This window comes from Salvelinus alpinus, chromosome 4 (assembly GCF_045679555.1).
Source record: "Salvelinus alpinus chromosome 4, SLU_Salpinus.1, whole genome shotgun sequence".
Lineage (NCBI taxonomy): Eukaryota > Metazoa > Chordata > Actinopteri > Salmoniformes > Salmonidae > Salvelinus > Salvelinus alpinus.
The window spans coordinates 75895901-75913825 of NC_092089.1; the positions used below are offsets into that span (position 1 = coordinate 75895901).

Here is a 17925-nt window from a genome sequence, read left to right on the forward strand (position 1 = left end):
AACATCTCCACTCTATCCCCTTCCATTACATACAGTCTCTGACATGGTGCAAATGAATAATGAAGAAAATAAAACTAAGAAAGCTTTTATCATATTAAAATGGAATGACGGGCCTCCATTACACACCATATATTTAGGGTCTCTGGAGGGGACGTTTCAGGAGTGGATTGGAGTCGAGAGTCAAACTCAACTTGGATTGGGGTCCCATACCTCTGCCCTTTACTCCAAGGGGACGAGCCAGAGAGCACTTCCATTTGTCTTATCGGAACCCTAATGGAGGCTTGAAACCATCAGGCGGACTGGCCTGCATAGGACTAAACATGTCATCTTAAGTTAATTAAGACACTTCAATGTTACAACCCAACACAGATATCCTTTTGGCTAGACTGTAGCATCCCAAGGCATATTGTCCCCATAAGAAGGCAGACTGGCAGGCTGGCATGCATGGCACAGCATGGCACAGAGACAGCCTTAAGGGCAAAATGCCTTATTATTAATCACTGTCTGGAAAGGAAGATTAAGGATGTGTTTTCCCACAGCTTCTGACAACGCTGATGTCACACTGAAATATTTCAGAGATTGTAGATATTTATAATGGGACAAGGTTGCCAATGTCACATTGGTGATGTGTAGATGGAGAAGATCACAGTAATTTGGGTTGACAGTCACGTCTTAATGCCATGTCTCTGTGAAGTGGTGCCTATAACAATGTCCCGATCTGCAGGTGCTCCTGGAGTGGCCTACCGACCTTGCGGTCAGCCCCATGGATAACTCCCTGTACGTCCTGGACAACAATGTGGTCCTACGAATCACTGAGAACGGCCAGGTCAGCATTGCAGCAGGCCGGCCCATTCACTGCCCTTTGGCCGGGATGGACCGTGGAGGTCAAAGGGCAGCACTGACACCCCTGGAGTCTGCCGTGGCCATCGCCGTGTCCTACCACGGCGCCATCTTCATCGCCGAAACTGACGAGCGGAAGCTGAGCCGAATCCGAACTGTATCCGTCGATGGTGAAATAACCCATCTGGTGGGGTCGCCGTCCGACTGCGACTGTAGGAACGATGTTAACTGCGATTGTTACCAGATGGGTGATGGATACGCCAAAGACGCCCGTCTCAACGCACCGTCCTCTCTTGTCGTGGCGCCCGATGGCACCCTGTATATGGCAGACCTGGGCAACATCCGCATCCGGGCGGTCGGTAGGAACGGGCCTGCGTTGACCTCCAACGCCAACACCTTCGAGGTGGCGTCGCCGGACGCCCAGGAAGTGTACGTCTTTGACACCAATGGTACCCACCAACACACCGCCAGCCTCATGACGGGTGACATCAAATACACCTTCAGTTACAGCACGGAGAACGACGTTACTGCCATGACCGATAGCAACGGAAACACCCTGAGAATCCGCCGCGACCCTAACCGCATGCCTGTGCGCATAGTCGCCCCTGACAACCAGGTCATCTGGCTGACCATGGGGACCAACGGTGGGCTGAAGACCTTGATGGCTCAGGGCCAGGAACTGGTGCTGCTCACCTACCATGGTAACACTGGCCTGCTGGCTACCAAGACCTCTGAAATCGGCTGGACCACATTCTACGAGTGAGTATACAGAAGTAAGAGGGTCTGATTCCTGCAATGGCTGAATAGAACCTTCACTTTTTGGGGTGATGAGAGTCTGACTAGATAATTACATTTGAGTAATATGAAGAAATAGTCATTGATCATAAGGTAAGCTAAATAAGTTGTTGCTTTGCACTTAAAATGTACTTAAATTTATATTATATTTTCATCTTGATGTGAAATTGGTGGCAGTCACAGTGACTTCCTTCACATTGACACAGAAAATTTGGCCACAGTGTCATATTTTGACCCTTTGATGTTGCCTACATAATCTGAAAAAAATGACACCATGCATCAATGGAAACATTCATGAATCATAATGATCACCTTTACATTAACTTCTCCATCTATCTTTCAGCTATGACAGCGAAGGCAGGCTAATGAACGTGACGTTCCCCACCGGAACAGTGAACAACCTGTACACCGACATCTACAGGGCCTTGACCGTGGACATTGAGAGCTCCTTGACTGAAGAGGAAATTAGCATTACCACCAATACCTCCACCATTCGTGCCTTCTATACATTGGCTCAGGGTAAGCCACACATCTCCTCCTCTGTTTTTTTAAAAAGTAGTTATTTGTCATTGTTGCTTGGGTCATCACGGCAATGTTGAGTAAGATTAAGTCATGTATCATTATGGGTGAGCGGGTTTGACAGAAGACAGTGTAAATGATTACTTCCTCAGTGTGTGGGGTGAGCAGAAACCTTGTATTGTAACTCTTTGTCCACTGTATTGAGCTATTTATTTAATTCTTCCATTTGTTGTAGTTCTATAGTTATTTTTAAATGTTAATCAGTTTTCTACCAGTGGGTAGTTATTTTTTGGATATAGACAGCAAGATTTCCCTGAGTATCCACAAGAATGATTTTTTGTCACAATACTTAGTACAATGTTATCATTTATGACCCTGTCTTTTAAAAATTTCAGATCAATGTAGAAGCAGTTATCAGGTTGGCTATGATAACTCTCTGAGGATCACCTATGCCAACGGAATGGACACCCACTACCAGACTGAGCCCCACATCCTGGCGGGCACTGCCAACCCCACCGTGGCACGGCGTAACATGAGTTTGCCAGGGGAGAGTGGGCAGAATCTGGTTGAGTGGCGCTTCCGCAAGGAGCAAACCAGGGGCAAAGTCATTGTTTTTGGGCGCAAGCTAAGGGTGAGTTTCATTTTATTATTCAGAGTTTCATTTCTCTGTAAGACATGTTGTTCACTAACTCACTGTATATTAACTGTGACACGTACCTGAAGTGTAGGCCTACAGCAAAATCATTTAAATGCCTCCCTGGATGCATCAATGATTAATCCTGGAGTTGCGTGTGAGATATGAGCATACCTGATTTCAATTAAATGCAGTAAAATAGTACCTGCTTCCAAATTCCCAATACCCTATACTGCCAGTATTCTTCTCCAGAACCTGCCAATGAGATTTACAATTGACGTTATGAACTTAACTTGGGTAGTTACTTTCCTTAACAGCAATTTTGGGTTTAATCGTTTCTGAGCAAATGCCAGTGTCTCTCAGTTTAATGAAGCCCTTGAAAGAGCTGTTCATCTCTTCTCACTGACTGCCAAAGAGCGGCAATCACACTAAATGCTGTTTTTAGGTCACCAGACAAAATAATAAGTGCACTCTCCGTGACTCTGTGACTTCAAAGTCTGTTGCATAGAATTAGGAATTAGACTACCAGAATGGACATAAACCTTCTTATGATGGTATACAAGGTCAGCCATTTTGGTAAGGGAGTTGGGAGCTACGTAGCCAATAATTTGTCAAATTAACTGCCATAGCCCCTCTAGTAATCTAATATGATCTCTATGGTCTGTTATTGTTTTGTCTTGGCTTTGATTCAATACACATACCAACTAATAGGTGAATGGACGGAACATTCTGTCGGTTGATTACGACCGTACGCTGAGGATGGAGAAGATTTACGATGACCACAGGAAGTTCCTGCTGAAGATTATCTATGACGGCGCGGGCCACCCTGTGCTGTGGGTACCCAGCAGTAAGCTGCTTCCCGTGAATGTCAGCCGGAGCAGCAACGGTCAGATCAGTGCCCTCCAGAGGGGGCAGACCAGCGAGCGGTTGGAGTACGACGCTCAGGGACGAGTCGTGTCCAGATTGTTTGCTGACGGGAAGACGTGGAGTTACACATACCTGGACAAGGTGAGGGTTGAAGTGATTCAATAAAAGGATTTGATTTCTCCACTGGTCGCTCAGTGCGCAACACAAATGAATGATGAAAGTAATTATGTATTGAAATGCAGGCCCCATACACGCTTTGCTTAACTCTTCCCTGTTTTGGGGACTTGTGTGGATCTGGTACCGCTTCCGACTGACATTTTCGCTTAAAAATTGATATGTGGTCATCATAGATTGAAATGTATTGCATTTTTTAAAATCTTTATTTAACTAGGCAAGCCAGTTCAGAACAAATTCTTATTTTCAATGATGGCCTAGGAACAGTGGGTTAACTGCCTTGTTCAGGGGCCGAACAACAGATTTTTAACTTGTCAGCTTGGGGATTTGATCTTGTAACCTTTCGGTTACTAGTTTAACACTCTAACCACCAGGCTACCTGCTGCCCCTGCATTGAGCAGTAGCCCTGATTCTCACGGACACAGGAGTGTGTCTTCTGCCTTTGTGAAGCAGGATGTGAAATCTGACACCACTTGAAGAAGAGCTGTCCCTCCTACCATTTAATTCGCTTTCCGACTGTCCATCAACTCCTGCCTGAAACCTACATCACAGCCACTTACATCGTAACGCAGCAGAAGAGAGTGGTTTCGTTGCTGTAGCACATTCAGAGATCGATTTATACCAGTAATCTAAAATAATAAAAAAATAAAAAAAATGTTTTAAACGTTCTGTTTTTCACAGACGGACAAGATTAATATGAGATGAAAAGCGAGTTCCTAACAAGTTCAAAAAGCCAAGATAGAGCTCTGTGAGACGTTCACAGTGATGGGGACAGATGTTTTGATCAAGATAGACCTTTAGAAAATATGCAAATATGTATTTTACAGTTAAAGGAAGGTGTAATCTTATATTTAGTCATTTTATAAATTGATTATACTATACATAGAACATCTATAAGTCATGTCAAGCCTTATTCATACAGTTTTGTTGAATAGGAAATAGACCAAATAAAATAGTTCATATTTTCATTTTTCTATCATATTTGTACTGTGTACTTAAGCTTGTGTCCTTAAGTGCCTACACCAGAAAGGTGAGATTTGACCCTTTCTTGGAGTATGCAGCATTACTATGATAGTTATTGTTTATGGCCTTCTCATGATAAATAATTACTTTTGGGGATTACTTAGATTACATTTAGTTACTTTTCATAGGTTTTAAGCAGAACTCCTCGCAGAACTTCCCTGAGAACAGAACTCCTCGCAGAACTTCCCTGAGAACAGAACTCCTCGCAGAACTTCCCTAAGAACAGAACTCCTCGCAGAACTTCCCTAAGAACAGAACTCCTCGCAGAACTTCCCTGAGAACAGAACAAAGAAACACGAGGCACACTGAACGCTTTAGGAGCTCAAGTAACCGCGGTTGAGTGGGCATGGCATTTTCACAGGAAGGGTGGTAGTCCACTGAAAGCACTTCTAGCATCCAAAGTGCATTATGAATTAACTCTGAGTTGCCATGGATTTTAGGAGTCAGAAATAAACATGTGTAGGTTTGATGCAATTGTTTAGGCTATTTTGTGAGCTGGTGGTGTAAATATATAATTATTTGTAGTCATAAAACAACAATAATTTGTTTTTTCTCCCTTTCCTCATCTTTCCTCTAGTCAATGGTGCTCCTGCTCCACAGCCAGCGTCAGTACATCTTTGACTTTGACTCTCAGGACCGGCTATCTGCCGTCACCATGCCCAGTGTGGCCCGCTACACCATGAACACAGTCCGTTCAGTGGGCTACTACCGCAACATCTTCCACCCGCCTGAGAGCAACGCTTCTGTAGCAGTGGACTACAGCGAGGACGGCCTCCTGCAGCGAGTGGTGCACTTGGGCACGGGCCGCCGGATCCTGTACAAGTACCGACGGCAGAACAAGCTAGCCGAAGTCCTGTATGACAGCACGCGGGTCAGCTTCACGTACGACGAGATGGCAGGCGTGCTGAAAACGGTCAACCTGCAGAGCGAGGGCTTCATCTGTTCAATCCGTTACCGCCAAGTGGGCCCCCTGGTGGACCGGCAGATCTTCCGCTTCAGCGAGGACGGCATGGTCAACGCCCGCTTTGACTACACCTACGACAGCAGCCTGCGCGTCACCAGCGTGCAAGGCGTCATCAACGAGACGCCGCTGCCCATCGACCTCTACCAGTTTGACGACATCTCCGGCAAGGTAGAGCAGTTCGGCAAGTTTGGCGTCATCTACTATGACATCAACCAGATCATCTCCACGGCCGTCATGACCTACACCAAGCACTTTGACGCCCACGGCCGGATCAAGGAGATTCAGTACGAGATCTTCCGATCCCTTATGTACTGGATCACCTTCCAGTACGATGACGTGGGACGATGCACCAAGAGGGAAATCAAGATTGGGCCGTTCGCCAACACCACCAAGTACGGCTATGAGTACGACGTAGATGGCCAGCTCCAGACGGTCTACCTCAACGACAAGGTCATGTGGCGCTACACCTACGACCTGAACGGCAACCTCCACCTACTGAACCCAGGCAACAGCGCCCGCCTGCTCCCCCTGCGCTACGACCTCCGCGACCGCATCACCCGCCTGGGAGACGTGCAGTACCGCATGGATGAGGACGGCTTCCTCCGCCAGCGAGGTTCCGAGATCTTCGACTACAACTCCAAGGGCCTCCTGGTACGCGTATACAGCAAGGGCAACAGCTGGACCATCCAATACCGCTACGACGGCCTGGGCCGGAGGGTGTCTAACAAGAACAGCCTGGGGCAGCATCTGCAGTACTTCTATGCAGACCTGAGCTACCCCAGCAGGATCACCCACATCTACAACCACTCCAGCTCTGAGATCACCTCCCTGTACTATGACCTGCAGGGACACCTGTTTGCCCAGGAGATCAGCAGCGGAGAGGAGTACTACATTGCCTGTGACAACACCGGAACCCCTCTGGCTGTATTCACCAGCAATGGCCTCCTGATCAAGCAGGTCCAGTACACGGCGTATGGGGAGATCTACTTTGACTCCAACCCGGACTTTCAACTGGTGCTGGGGTTCCACGGGGGGCTCTATGACCCACTGACCAAATTGTTGCATTTTGGTGAGAGGGACTATGACATTATGCCCGGCAGGTGGACTGTGCCTGACATCAACACATGGAAACGAGTGGGGAAAGAGCCAGGTCCTTTTAATCTCTACATGTTCAGAAACAACAACCCCATCAGCAAAGTACATGAAGTGAGAGAGTATGTCGCAGGTAAGATATTTATTGTCACTTTTATTCGACTTAGTAACATTTAATGTGCACGTAGTGTAAACATGTAATTTAAATGTGCTATTCAAATGTTGAAATCTTTGTACATACTTAAGCTGGTAATGCATACAATCATGCATGCATTACCAGCTTATTCATGACAACTAAGACATTCATTACTTATGATAAAACATTACCATATTTTCTATTTTGACATAAGCACGTCATTAAATATTTAGTATGACCTTGATCTTATTTGTCCCATGTAGATGTTAATAGCTGGCTGGTGACCTTTGGGTTCCATCTACACAACACCATTCCTGGCTACCCAGTCCCAAAGTTTGATCTGACCCACCCATCTTATGAACTGAAGAAGAGCCAGCTCTGGGATGATTTACCGGTTGGTTTCATATTTTACATGATTTCAATCACACCTTTATTGTCCTGCTATTTGTGATCCATATATTAGAGAAATGTAAAGTAAGCAGGTTGATCTTTATATAAAAAAAATGTAACCTTTATTTTACCAGGGAAGACATATTGAGACCTAGGTCTCTTTTTCAAATGTGCCCTACACAATACAACACAAATATACACGTTATACACAAAATATACATATATACAGAATACACATTAAAATACAAAAACACAGTCATGGGAAGCACAAGTAAAATATCACAAATCACCCAAAAAACAATTCCCCCACAAATAATTCCCCAATCAATACTCTAAACTGCAATCTAAACTCTAAACGGCACCAGAACATTAGATGAAATGTATTTAGACATTTTTCCAGCAATACAGTGCATTAAAACTAAAACTAAAAGCAGATTTACCTAGCTTGGTTGCCTAGAGTTAACCAATCCTTTGAACGAGTTAGGCAACTCGGGTGTTTATACTTCAACAGCAAAGTTAGATATGCAGTTAACAAAAACATGGAAATGTCTGCTTATCCAAAATTACAACCAACTGATTGCAGCATTACTGCAAAAATGGAGGATGCAAGTGGAAACGGGAGAAGGTAAGGAACTTGTCTATCAGCCCTGCATTAAAGACCAAAATTGGCTGAAGAAAATTGTGATAAATACAAACGTATACCAGTTTCATTTAAGGACTAAAACATTTACAGCTGCGCCTTACAGGTTGAAAAAATAGTTCGGAGAAGATTTTTGATGTACCAATTCCAACACATGGTTTATGAACTGATACACAAAACCACGCCGAATTCAAAACTTTTTTGAGTTTTTCAATTTCAATTATTATACAAAATTCTTGCAACCAATAGAATGTTATATACAGTTGAAGTCGGAAGTTTACAAACACCTTAGCCAAATACATTTAAACTCAGTTTTTCACAATTCCTGACATTTAATCCTAGTAAAAATTCCCTGTTTTAGGTCAGTTAGGATCAAAACTTTATTTTAAGAATGTGAAATGTCAGAATAATAGTTCCTCCTGACAGAGCTGGTGTAACTGAGTCAGGTTTGTAGGCCTCCCTGCTTGTACATGCTTTTTCAGTTCTGCCCACACATTTTCTATAGGATTGAGGTCAGGGCTTTGTGATGGCCACTCCAATACCTTGACTTTGTTGTCCTTAAGCCATTTTGACACAACTTTGGAAGTATGCTTTGGGTCATTGTCCATTTGGAAGACCCAGTTGCGACCAAGCTTTAACTTCCTGACTGATGTCTTGAGATGTTGCTTCAATATAGCCACATAATTTTCCTCCCTCATGATGCCATCTATTTTGTGCAGTGCACCAGTCCCTCCTGCCACAAAGCATCCCCACAACATGATGCTGCCATCCCGTGCTTCACGGTTTGGATGGTGTTCTTCGGCTTGCAAGCATCCCCCTTTTTTCATCAAGCATAACGATGGTCATTATGGCCAAACAGTTCTATTTTTGTTTCCAAAAAGTATGATCTTTGTCCCCATATGCAGTTGTAAACAGTAGCCTGGCTTTTTTATGGCGGTTTTGGAGCAGTGGCTTCTTCCTTGCTGAGAGACCTTTCAGGTTATTTCGATATAGGACTCGTTTTACTGTGGATATATATATTTTTGTACCTGTTTCTTCCAGCATTGCACAAGGTCCTTTGCTGTTGTTCTGGGATTGATTTGCACTTTTCGCACCAAAGTACGTGCAGCTCTAGGAGACAGAATGCGTCTCCTTTCTGAGCGGTATGATGGCTGCGTAGTCCCATGGTGTTTATACTTGCGTACTATTGTTTGTACAGACGAATGTGGTACCGTCAGGTGTTTGGAAATTGCTCCCAGGGATGAACCAGACTTGTGGAGGTCTACAATGTTTTTTCTGAGTTCTTGGTTGATTTCTTTAGATTTTCCCATGATGTCAAGCAAAGAGGCACTGAGTTTGAAGGTAGGCCTTGAAACATCCACAGGTACACCTCCAATTGACTCAAAAAATGTCAATTAGCCTATCAGAAGCTTCTAAAGCCATGACATAATTTTCTGGAATTTTCCAAGCTTTTTAAAGGCACAGTCATCTTAGTGTATGTGAACTTCTGACCCACTGGAATTGTGATACAGTGATTTTTAAGTGAAATAATCTGTCTGTAAACAATTGTTGGAAAAGATACTTGTGTCACGCACAAAGTAGATGTCCTAACTGACTTGCCAAAACTGTAGTTTGTTAACAAGAAATTTGTGGAGTGTTTGAAAAATTAGTTTTAATGACTCCAACCTAAGTCTATGTAAACTTCCGACTTCAACTGGTTATGGGGGATACAACCATCCCAGCTCTGCAGATTTTGCTGCGAATAGACAGAATCATTAGATCACTTGTTTTGGTGCTGCCCGTATGTAGCTTGTTTTTGGTCGCAGGTTCAGGAATCGCAGAAAAATTTGAACATTTACTTAAAGCTAACTCTGCAAATCTGCAAATAGATCTGCTGGGTGATTTGAAAAGTCGTGTTGAATCAATCAATAATAGAATAATACTCTTAGCAAAAATGTTTATCTTTAATTTACAATCTGTAGAAACTATGAGAATAGAAAGATTCAGAACTTTTGTGAAACATCACAGCGGGAAAATATACTGTATGGCAGCTAGAAATCAAAACGGGATGGTCTTCAGAGAGGGATGGGAGGGGTAGAGAGTAGCTGAAGGATGGGACTAAAAACAAACAATAGATAACGAATGTAAAATATACTGTTTCCACAAAATGTATATAGTATGTATAAGCGGGAAGTAGAAACCTAAGTATTTTTGTCCATTAGTTTACTCCAAATAACCTCTCTGGGATCGTTCGGGACGTGAGCGACCCACCTCGCCAACAGCCAGTGAAATTGCAGGGCGCCAAATTCAAACAGAAATCTCATAATTAAAATTCCTCAAACAGACAAGTATTATACACCATTTTAAAGATAATCCAGCCACAGTGTCCGATTTCAAAAAGGCTTTACGGAGAAAGCACACCATGCGATTATGTTAGGTCAGCGCCTAGCCACAGAAAACCATACAGCCATTTTCCAAAGAGGGAGAGGTGTCACAAAAGTCAGAAATAGCGTTCAAATGAATCACTAACCTTTGATGATCTTCACCGGATGGCACTCCCAGGACTCCATGTTAGACAATAAATGTGTGTTTTGTTTGATAAAGTTCATCTTTATGTCCAAAAACCTCATTTGAAATTGGCGCGTTATGTTCAGAAATGCATTGTCAAACAAACATCCGGTGAAATTGCAGAGAGCCACATCAAATTACAGAAATACTCATCATAAACATTGATGAAAGATACAAGTGTTATACTTAGGATTAACAATTAAACTTCTTGTAAATCCAGCCGCTGTGTCCGATTTCAAAAAGGCTTTACGGCGAAAGCACACCATGAGATTATGTTAGGTCAGCGCCTAGCCACAGAAAACCATACAGGCATTTTCCAACCAAGGAGAGGTGTCACAAAAGTCAGAAATAGCGTTGAAATTAATCACTTACCTTTGATGATCTTCATCTGATGGCACTCCCAGGTCTCCATGTTAGACAATAAATGTTAGTTTTGTTCGATAAAGTTCATCTTTATGTCCAAATACCTCCTTTTTGTTTGCGCGTTTAGTCCAGTAATCCAAATGTACAAAGCGCGGGCACAGTCCAGATGAAAAGTCAAAAAAGTTCCATTAAAGTTTGTAGAAACATGTCAAACGATGTACAGTGGGGAGAACAAGTATTTGATACACTGCCGATTTTGCAGGTTTTCCTACTTACAAAGCATGTAGAGGTCTGTAATTTTTATCATAGGTACACTTCAACTATGAGAGACGGAATCTAAAACAAAAATCCAGAAAATCACATTGTATGATTTTTAAGTAATTAATTTGCATTTTATTGCATGACATAAGTATTTGATACATCAGAAAAGCAGAACTTAATATTTGGTACAGAAACCTTTGTTTGCAATTACAGAGATCATACGTTTCCTGTAGTTCTTGACCAGGTTTGCACACACTGCAGCAGGGATTTTGGCCCACTCCTCCCTACAGATCTTCTCCAGATCCTTCAGGTTTCGGGGCTGTCGCTGGGCAATACGGACTTTCAGCTCCCTCCAAAGATTTTCTATTGGGTTCAGGTCTGGAGACTGGCTAGGCCACTCCAGGACCTTGAGATGCTTCTTACGGAGCCACTCCTTAGTTGCCATGGCTGTGTGCTTCGTGTCGTTGTCATGCTGGAAGACCCAGCCACGACCCATCTTCAATGCTCTTACTGAGGGAAGGAGGTTGTTGGCCAAGATCTCGCGATACATGGCCCCATCCATCCTCCCCTCAATACGGTGCAGTCGTCCTGTCCCCTTTGCAGAAAAGCATCCCCAAAGAATGATGTTTCCACCTCCATGCTTCACGGTTGGGATGGTGTTCTTGGGGTTGTACTCATACTTCTTCTTCCTCCAAACACGGCGAGTGGAGTTTAGACCAAAAAGCTCTTTTTTTGTCTCATCAGACCACATGACCTTCTCCCATTCCTCCTCTGGATCATCCAGATGGTCATTGGCAAACTTCAGACAGGCCTGGACATGCACTGGCTTAAAACTTATTGAGAATACAGGGGGTGCTATTTTCCCATTAGCATAATTTGCTCTACAGATTAAACTGCCTCTTATTCAATTATTGCTCTTACTATATGCATATAAATAATACCATTGGAAAGAAAACAATCTCTAGTTTCTAAAACCGTTTCAATTTTGTCTCTGAGTGATACAGAAGTCATTTGACAGCACTTTCCCTGACCAAGAAGTAGAATGCAAGAAGTCTATGCTCGCTTCAACGCTCTGCCTATATATGGTCATGACCCCTATGACCAGAAACACACTTCATTCGCCTTCCTCTGGGTGTCAAGAGGACGTCAGAGGAGAAATTCTTTGTTTATCTGGTACTGACGTGAAATAAGACCTATTTCTTTGGCGTGACCGACAACTTCCGGTTTTCTGATTCGCACGAGTTGGAGCTGCGATTGTGTACTGTTTTGCTGGCGTTATGGATGAAAACTATCTCCGTGTCGAATTTTGTTTGATACATGTGACCATATCATCGTAATGTATGTTTTTTCAATATAGTTTAATCAGATTATTTGAATTTTTTCGGGAGTTTTGCGGTGTTCCGTTGTCTGATTTTATTTACGTTTGAGAGATCCGTGCCACTCGACCAGTACCTGTGCTAAATGGAGTGGGAAAGGAACAATTCTGAACGGAACCAACGACTCATCTTGACAAAGGACACTTTGATCAACATTCTGATGAAAGATCAGCCATAGTAAGACCCAATTTACGATGTTATATCATATCTGTTGTGCATGTGAACTGGCCGTGGGCGCCCAGCCGAATCTGCCTGGTATAGCTATGCTAATTTAGCGCTACATTTTGTTTTCGTTATAAAACATTTAATAAATCTGAAATATTGTTTGGATTCACCAGATGTTGGGCTTTTAATATCTGTACGCTGTGTATTTTTCTGAAATGTTTTAAGATGAGTAATTCGTTATATGACGTTGGTCTCTGTAATTGTTCTGGCTGGGTCAGCACTATTTCAGATTGCAGCTGCAATGTAGAACTGTGATTTATACCTGAAAAATGCAAATTTTTCAACAAAAAAAACTATGCTATACCATAAATATGTTATCAGACTGTCATCTTATGAAGTTGTTTCTTGGTTAGTGGCTATATATATTTTTATTTAGTCGAATTAGTGATAGCTACTGACGCAGGAAAAAACTGTTGGGAGTAAAAAAATCGTGTCCTTTGCTAACGTGGTTAGCTAATAGATTTACATATTGTGTCTTCCCTGTAAAACATTTTAAAAATCTGAAATGGTGGCTTTATTCACAAGACCTGTATCTTTCATCTGGTGTCTTGGACTTGTGATTTAATGATATTTAGATGCTACAAGTTACTTGTGACGCTATGCTAGCTATGCTACTCAGTGGGGGGGTGGTGGGGGGTGCTCCCGGATCAGGGTTGGTGACTCGTTAGAGGTTAAGCAGGGGGACCTTGCGTGCGCTGCAGGATTTTAATCCATGACGGCGTAGTGTGTTACTAATGGTTTTCTTTGAGACTGTGGTCCCAGCTCTCTTCAGGTCATTGACCAGGTCCTGCCGTGTAGTTCTGGGCTGATCCCTCACCTTCCTCATGATCATTGATGCCCCACGAGGTGAGATCTTGCATGGAGCCCCAGACCGAGGGTGATTGACCGTCATCTTGAACTTCTTCCATTTTCTAATAATTGCGCCAACAGTTGTTTCCTTCTCACCAAGCTGCTTGCCTATTGTCCTGTAGCCCATCCCAGCCTTGTGCAGGTCTACAATTTTATCCCTGATGTCCTTACACAGCTCTCTGGTCTTGGCCATTGTGGAGAGGTTGGAATCTGTTTGATTGTGTGTGGACAGGTGTCTTTTATACAGGTAACGAGTTCAAACAGGTGCAGTTAATACAGGTAATGAGTGGAGAACAGGAGGGCTTCTTAAAGAAAAACTAACAGGTCTGTGAGAGCCGGAATTCTTACTGGTTGGTAGGTGATCAAATACTTATGTCATGCAATAAAATGCAAATTAATTATTTAAAAATCATACAATGTGATTTTCTGGATTTTTGTTTTAGATTCCGTCTCTCACAGTTGAAGTGTACCTATGATAAAAATTACAGACCTCTACATGCTTTGTAAGTAGGAAAACCTGCAAAATCGGCAGTGTATCAAATACTTGTTCTCCCCACTGTATGTAATCAATCTTTAGGATGTTTTTATCATAAATCTTCAATAATATTCCAACCGGACAATTCCGTTGTCATTAGTAAGGAAAGAGAACGACCGTCGCGCTCACGGCTACGCGTGAGACTAAACTAAAGGCTTTCAGCCTGACAACTTGTTGAAACAGATCTTATTCGATCCCCTTTCACAATACAAGCCTGAAACAACTTCTAAAGACTGTTGACATCTACTGGAAGCCTTAGGAAGTGCAATCTGACCCCATAGACACAGGATATTGGATAGGCAATAATTTTTTAAAACTACAAACCTCAGATTTCCCACTTCCTGGTTGGATTTTTCTCAGGTTTTTGCCTGCCATATGAGTTCTGTTATACTCACAGACATAATTTTAACAGTTTTGGAAACTTTAGATTGTTTTCTATCCAAATCTATCCTAGCTTCTGGGTCTGAGTAACAGGCAATTTACTCTGGGCACGCTTTTCATCCAAACTTCCCAATGCTGCCCCCTATCCCAATTAAGTTTTAAACAAAACTAAATATATTTTGTGTTTTAGATTCTTCAAATTAGCCACCATTTGCCTTGATGACAGCTTTGCACACTCCTGGCATTCTCTCAACCAGCTTCATGAGGAATGCTTTTCCAACAGTCTTGAAGGAGTTCCCACTTATTCTGAGCACTTGTATATGGGGGATTGGAAATGATGCAGACAATTTCATTGACAGAATCCACAATTTATCTGCAATATTAAAGATGATCTAGATAAGACAGAAGTTTATGAAGTAGGGCCTTGTAAGCAAACAGGGAGTAATGTAGAGATCTAAAAGAGCATAGTTGTTTGCTGGATGAATATCAACCACTATGACAAACAAGCAGTGGAAAAAGAAGCATGTAATCTCTTCTGATCTGCAATTGTTTTCTTTATAAATAATTGGCATCACATTTAATTGGACAGCTTTTTCATAGGAAGAAGTACAAATTGGTTTCCATTTATTCTTTAATTCATTTGGCACAGTAGCAAATAACTTATCTAGAACTTTTCATTTATTGTATCCAGTTAACGTTTTCTGCTGTCCAAGACAATGTGTTATATTTGCCCTTGCAGTACACATTCATAACACAGATATAATTATACTGTACTTGTAATACAAATTCATAAGAAATACATAGACATTTATACACACTACATATGTGATATTACCACTTGTCATTGTTAACATAATCATTATTCAATGCTTACTAAGCTGTCAAGATTTGCCTAGTAATCATTATATGATAAAAATCCACAACGGCATTTTACCTTGTTGTAGCTTTATCTCACTTCCTGGTAATACAATTATCTTGCAGGCACTGTTTGATGCCTGCTTCTGCTCATGAATGGACTGCAGTGTGAAGGTCTGCCATGCTCAGACATTAACGTTTCACTGCATTCTCTTTACAGTCCATCTCTGGGGTCCAGCAGGAAGTTACCAGACAGGCGCATGCCCTCCTAACATTTCAGCGGCTGCCGGAGGTCAATGCGGGCCGAGGCCGCCGAGGCGAGAAACCTTGGTTATGGTTTTCAGCCGCCCAGTCCCCTATCGGTAGGGCCGTCATGTTCGCCATCTACAAGGGCACCGCCCACACTCACACGCTCAACGTAGCCAACGAGGACTGCATCAAGGTGGCCACCGTCCTCAACAATGCCTTCTACCTTGAAGACCTGCACTTCACTGTGGAAGGCTGCGACACTCACTACTTCGTCAAGCCCGGCCTGCCCGACGGCGACTTGGCCACGCTGCGCCTCACCAGCGGCCACAAGACCCTGGAGAACGGCGTCAATGTCAGCGTGTCCCAGTCCACCACGGTCATGGACAGCCGGACTCGGCGCTTCGCAGATGTGGAGTTGCGGCGTGGGGTGCTTGCGCTGCATGTGCGCTATGGCTCCACGGTGGACGAGGAGAAGGCCCGCGTGCTTGAGTTGGCCCGCCAGAGGGCGTTAGTGAGTGTGTGGGCCAGGGAACAGCAGAGGGTGCGCGATGGCGAGGAGGGCGTCCGCCCATGGACAGAGGGAGAGAAGAGGCAGCTCCTGAGCAATGGGAAAGTGCTAGGGTACGACGGGTACTACGCACTTTCCATTGAGCAATATCCGGAGTTAGCGGACAGCGCTAATAACATTCAGTTCCTACGGCAAAGTGAAATAGGGAAAAGGTAACTAACTATTGTGCACTTGCTGCCAAAGAGACTTTGAATGGCCTGTTTCAATAGAGGTGTGGCGACGGTGGGAACGAAAGCAACAATAGTGGCATGGCCAAAGATTAAATATAGCTATGTCCGAGTGGGAGGTGTGTTTTTGTAAATCATATGGGATCGAAAGCAATGCTGTGCAATGCTGTTTAACAGGGGACTACTACAGAGTAAATGTATAACTACGCCAAACCTTAATATGGGCAGTGACAAGATGTACCTCTGTAGCACAAACTGATTGGACTGTGGACTCTCAACCAGGAGCCAGGAGAAATAGTAGTGTTTTGGGAAATATTTAGTCTTTTTTTTGTCTCTGTTTTTTACTAAGTGTTGTCTGCTTAAAATTAAAATAAAGTATTTAAAGGTGAAATGAAATGTTTACATACGCATATATCTGCACTTCTCTGGAAATATGATGTATGAATTTTTACTCTTCAATAGGCAATGTCCATTACCAGATGTTTGTCTTGAATCAATGACCTTTCAGTTTGAGGCTTCGTCTCACTCAGTGACCATCACACCTAACATGTCGGAATTGAGAAGCACTCCACTCCCCTTTGTGTTGCTTTTAAAAAGGACATCATAACAAGTTACATGTTTTAATACCCAAAATATTTGTTTTGTGTATCCGCCTTGGTAGGAGATCAGGGCAAAATATGTATGAATGAAGTCTGGCACAGATACTTGTCTTGTCCAAGCACAGGAACACCATGTTTTGTAAATTATGAGTTTTATTGTTTTGTTTTCTATGAAATTGATTAACAGTCCATTGATGATTATAACAAGTAATTTATGTTGTGTTTATACCTTGTAAATAAAATCTAAAACCTTTTTTTAATATATTTTTTTGTATTATGTTACAGAAGAAATGATATTGGATATTGCATCATAAAAATGTGTCTTTGAATTATGAAATTTAATTTAGAAGTCTCTGCAAGATTTTGTTGCATAAGGTATGAAATATCCTGTCAAGAAACACTAAAAACAAAATATATTTAAAGGTGGTACAGACGATCACTATATACCACATTCAGTGAAATATTTGCTCCTTTAAATCTGTTGATCACGCATAATGCCTTCGCATAATTGGCCCCTGTCCAATAAATATTTAATGAACACAAATAATGAATGAACGCATATCACCCAAACAAGTTTGTCCAAATATAGAATCCATACATGTTAGCAGCTATTATCATAACTTGTGTTTTGTATAATTAATAAGATCATGGATTAAAACGCTTTTTCATTTGTCATTTGTTCTAATGAAGTGGTAGTACCGTAAAATACCAAGTCTTTACTAAAGATGTTTACTAAAGGCGTTTAGAAAGTGTTTAATGAGACCTTAATTTCCTAAATGTGTGCCCTAAAATGATTAAGACGGCCAAATCCTGCTCCCCTTTGAAGTCAGCTGTTTGTAACAGTTGAATTAAATTGTTTAAATTGTGACAGAACCG

General features: G+C 42.5%; 1 protein-coding gene across 4 annotated transcripts in view; it reads left to right on the plus strand.

Moving 5' to 3' along the window:
* The window catches only part of LOC139574453 (teneurin-3), a 175828-nt gene extending 158517 nt beyond the window's left edge, over positions 1–17311 (plus strand). For all 4 annotated transcript variants that reach the window (XM_071399021.1, XM_071399022.1, XM_071399023.1 and 1 more), the window contains 7 exons: positions 725–1599; positions 1979–2154; positions 2550–2785; positions 3500–3796; positions 5430–7041; positions 7308–7438; positions 15687–17311. In XM_071399021.1, the coding sequence (XP_071255122.1) occupies positions 725–1599; positions 1979–2154; positions 2550–2785; positions 3500–3796; positions 5430–7041; positions 7308–7438; positions 15687–16439 (4080 nt within the window). In that variant the 3' untranslated portion in view covers positions 16440–17311. The remainder of the gene's footprint in view (positions 1–724; positions 1600–1978; positions 2155–2549; positions 2786–3499; positions 3797–5429; positions 7042–7307; positions 7439–15686) is intronic.
* Positions 17312–17925: the final 614 nt, after the last annotated feature.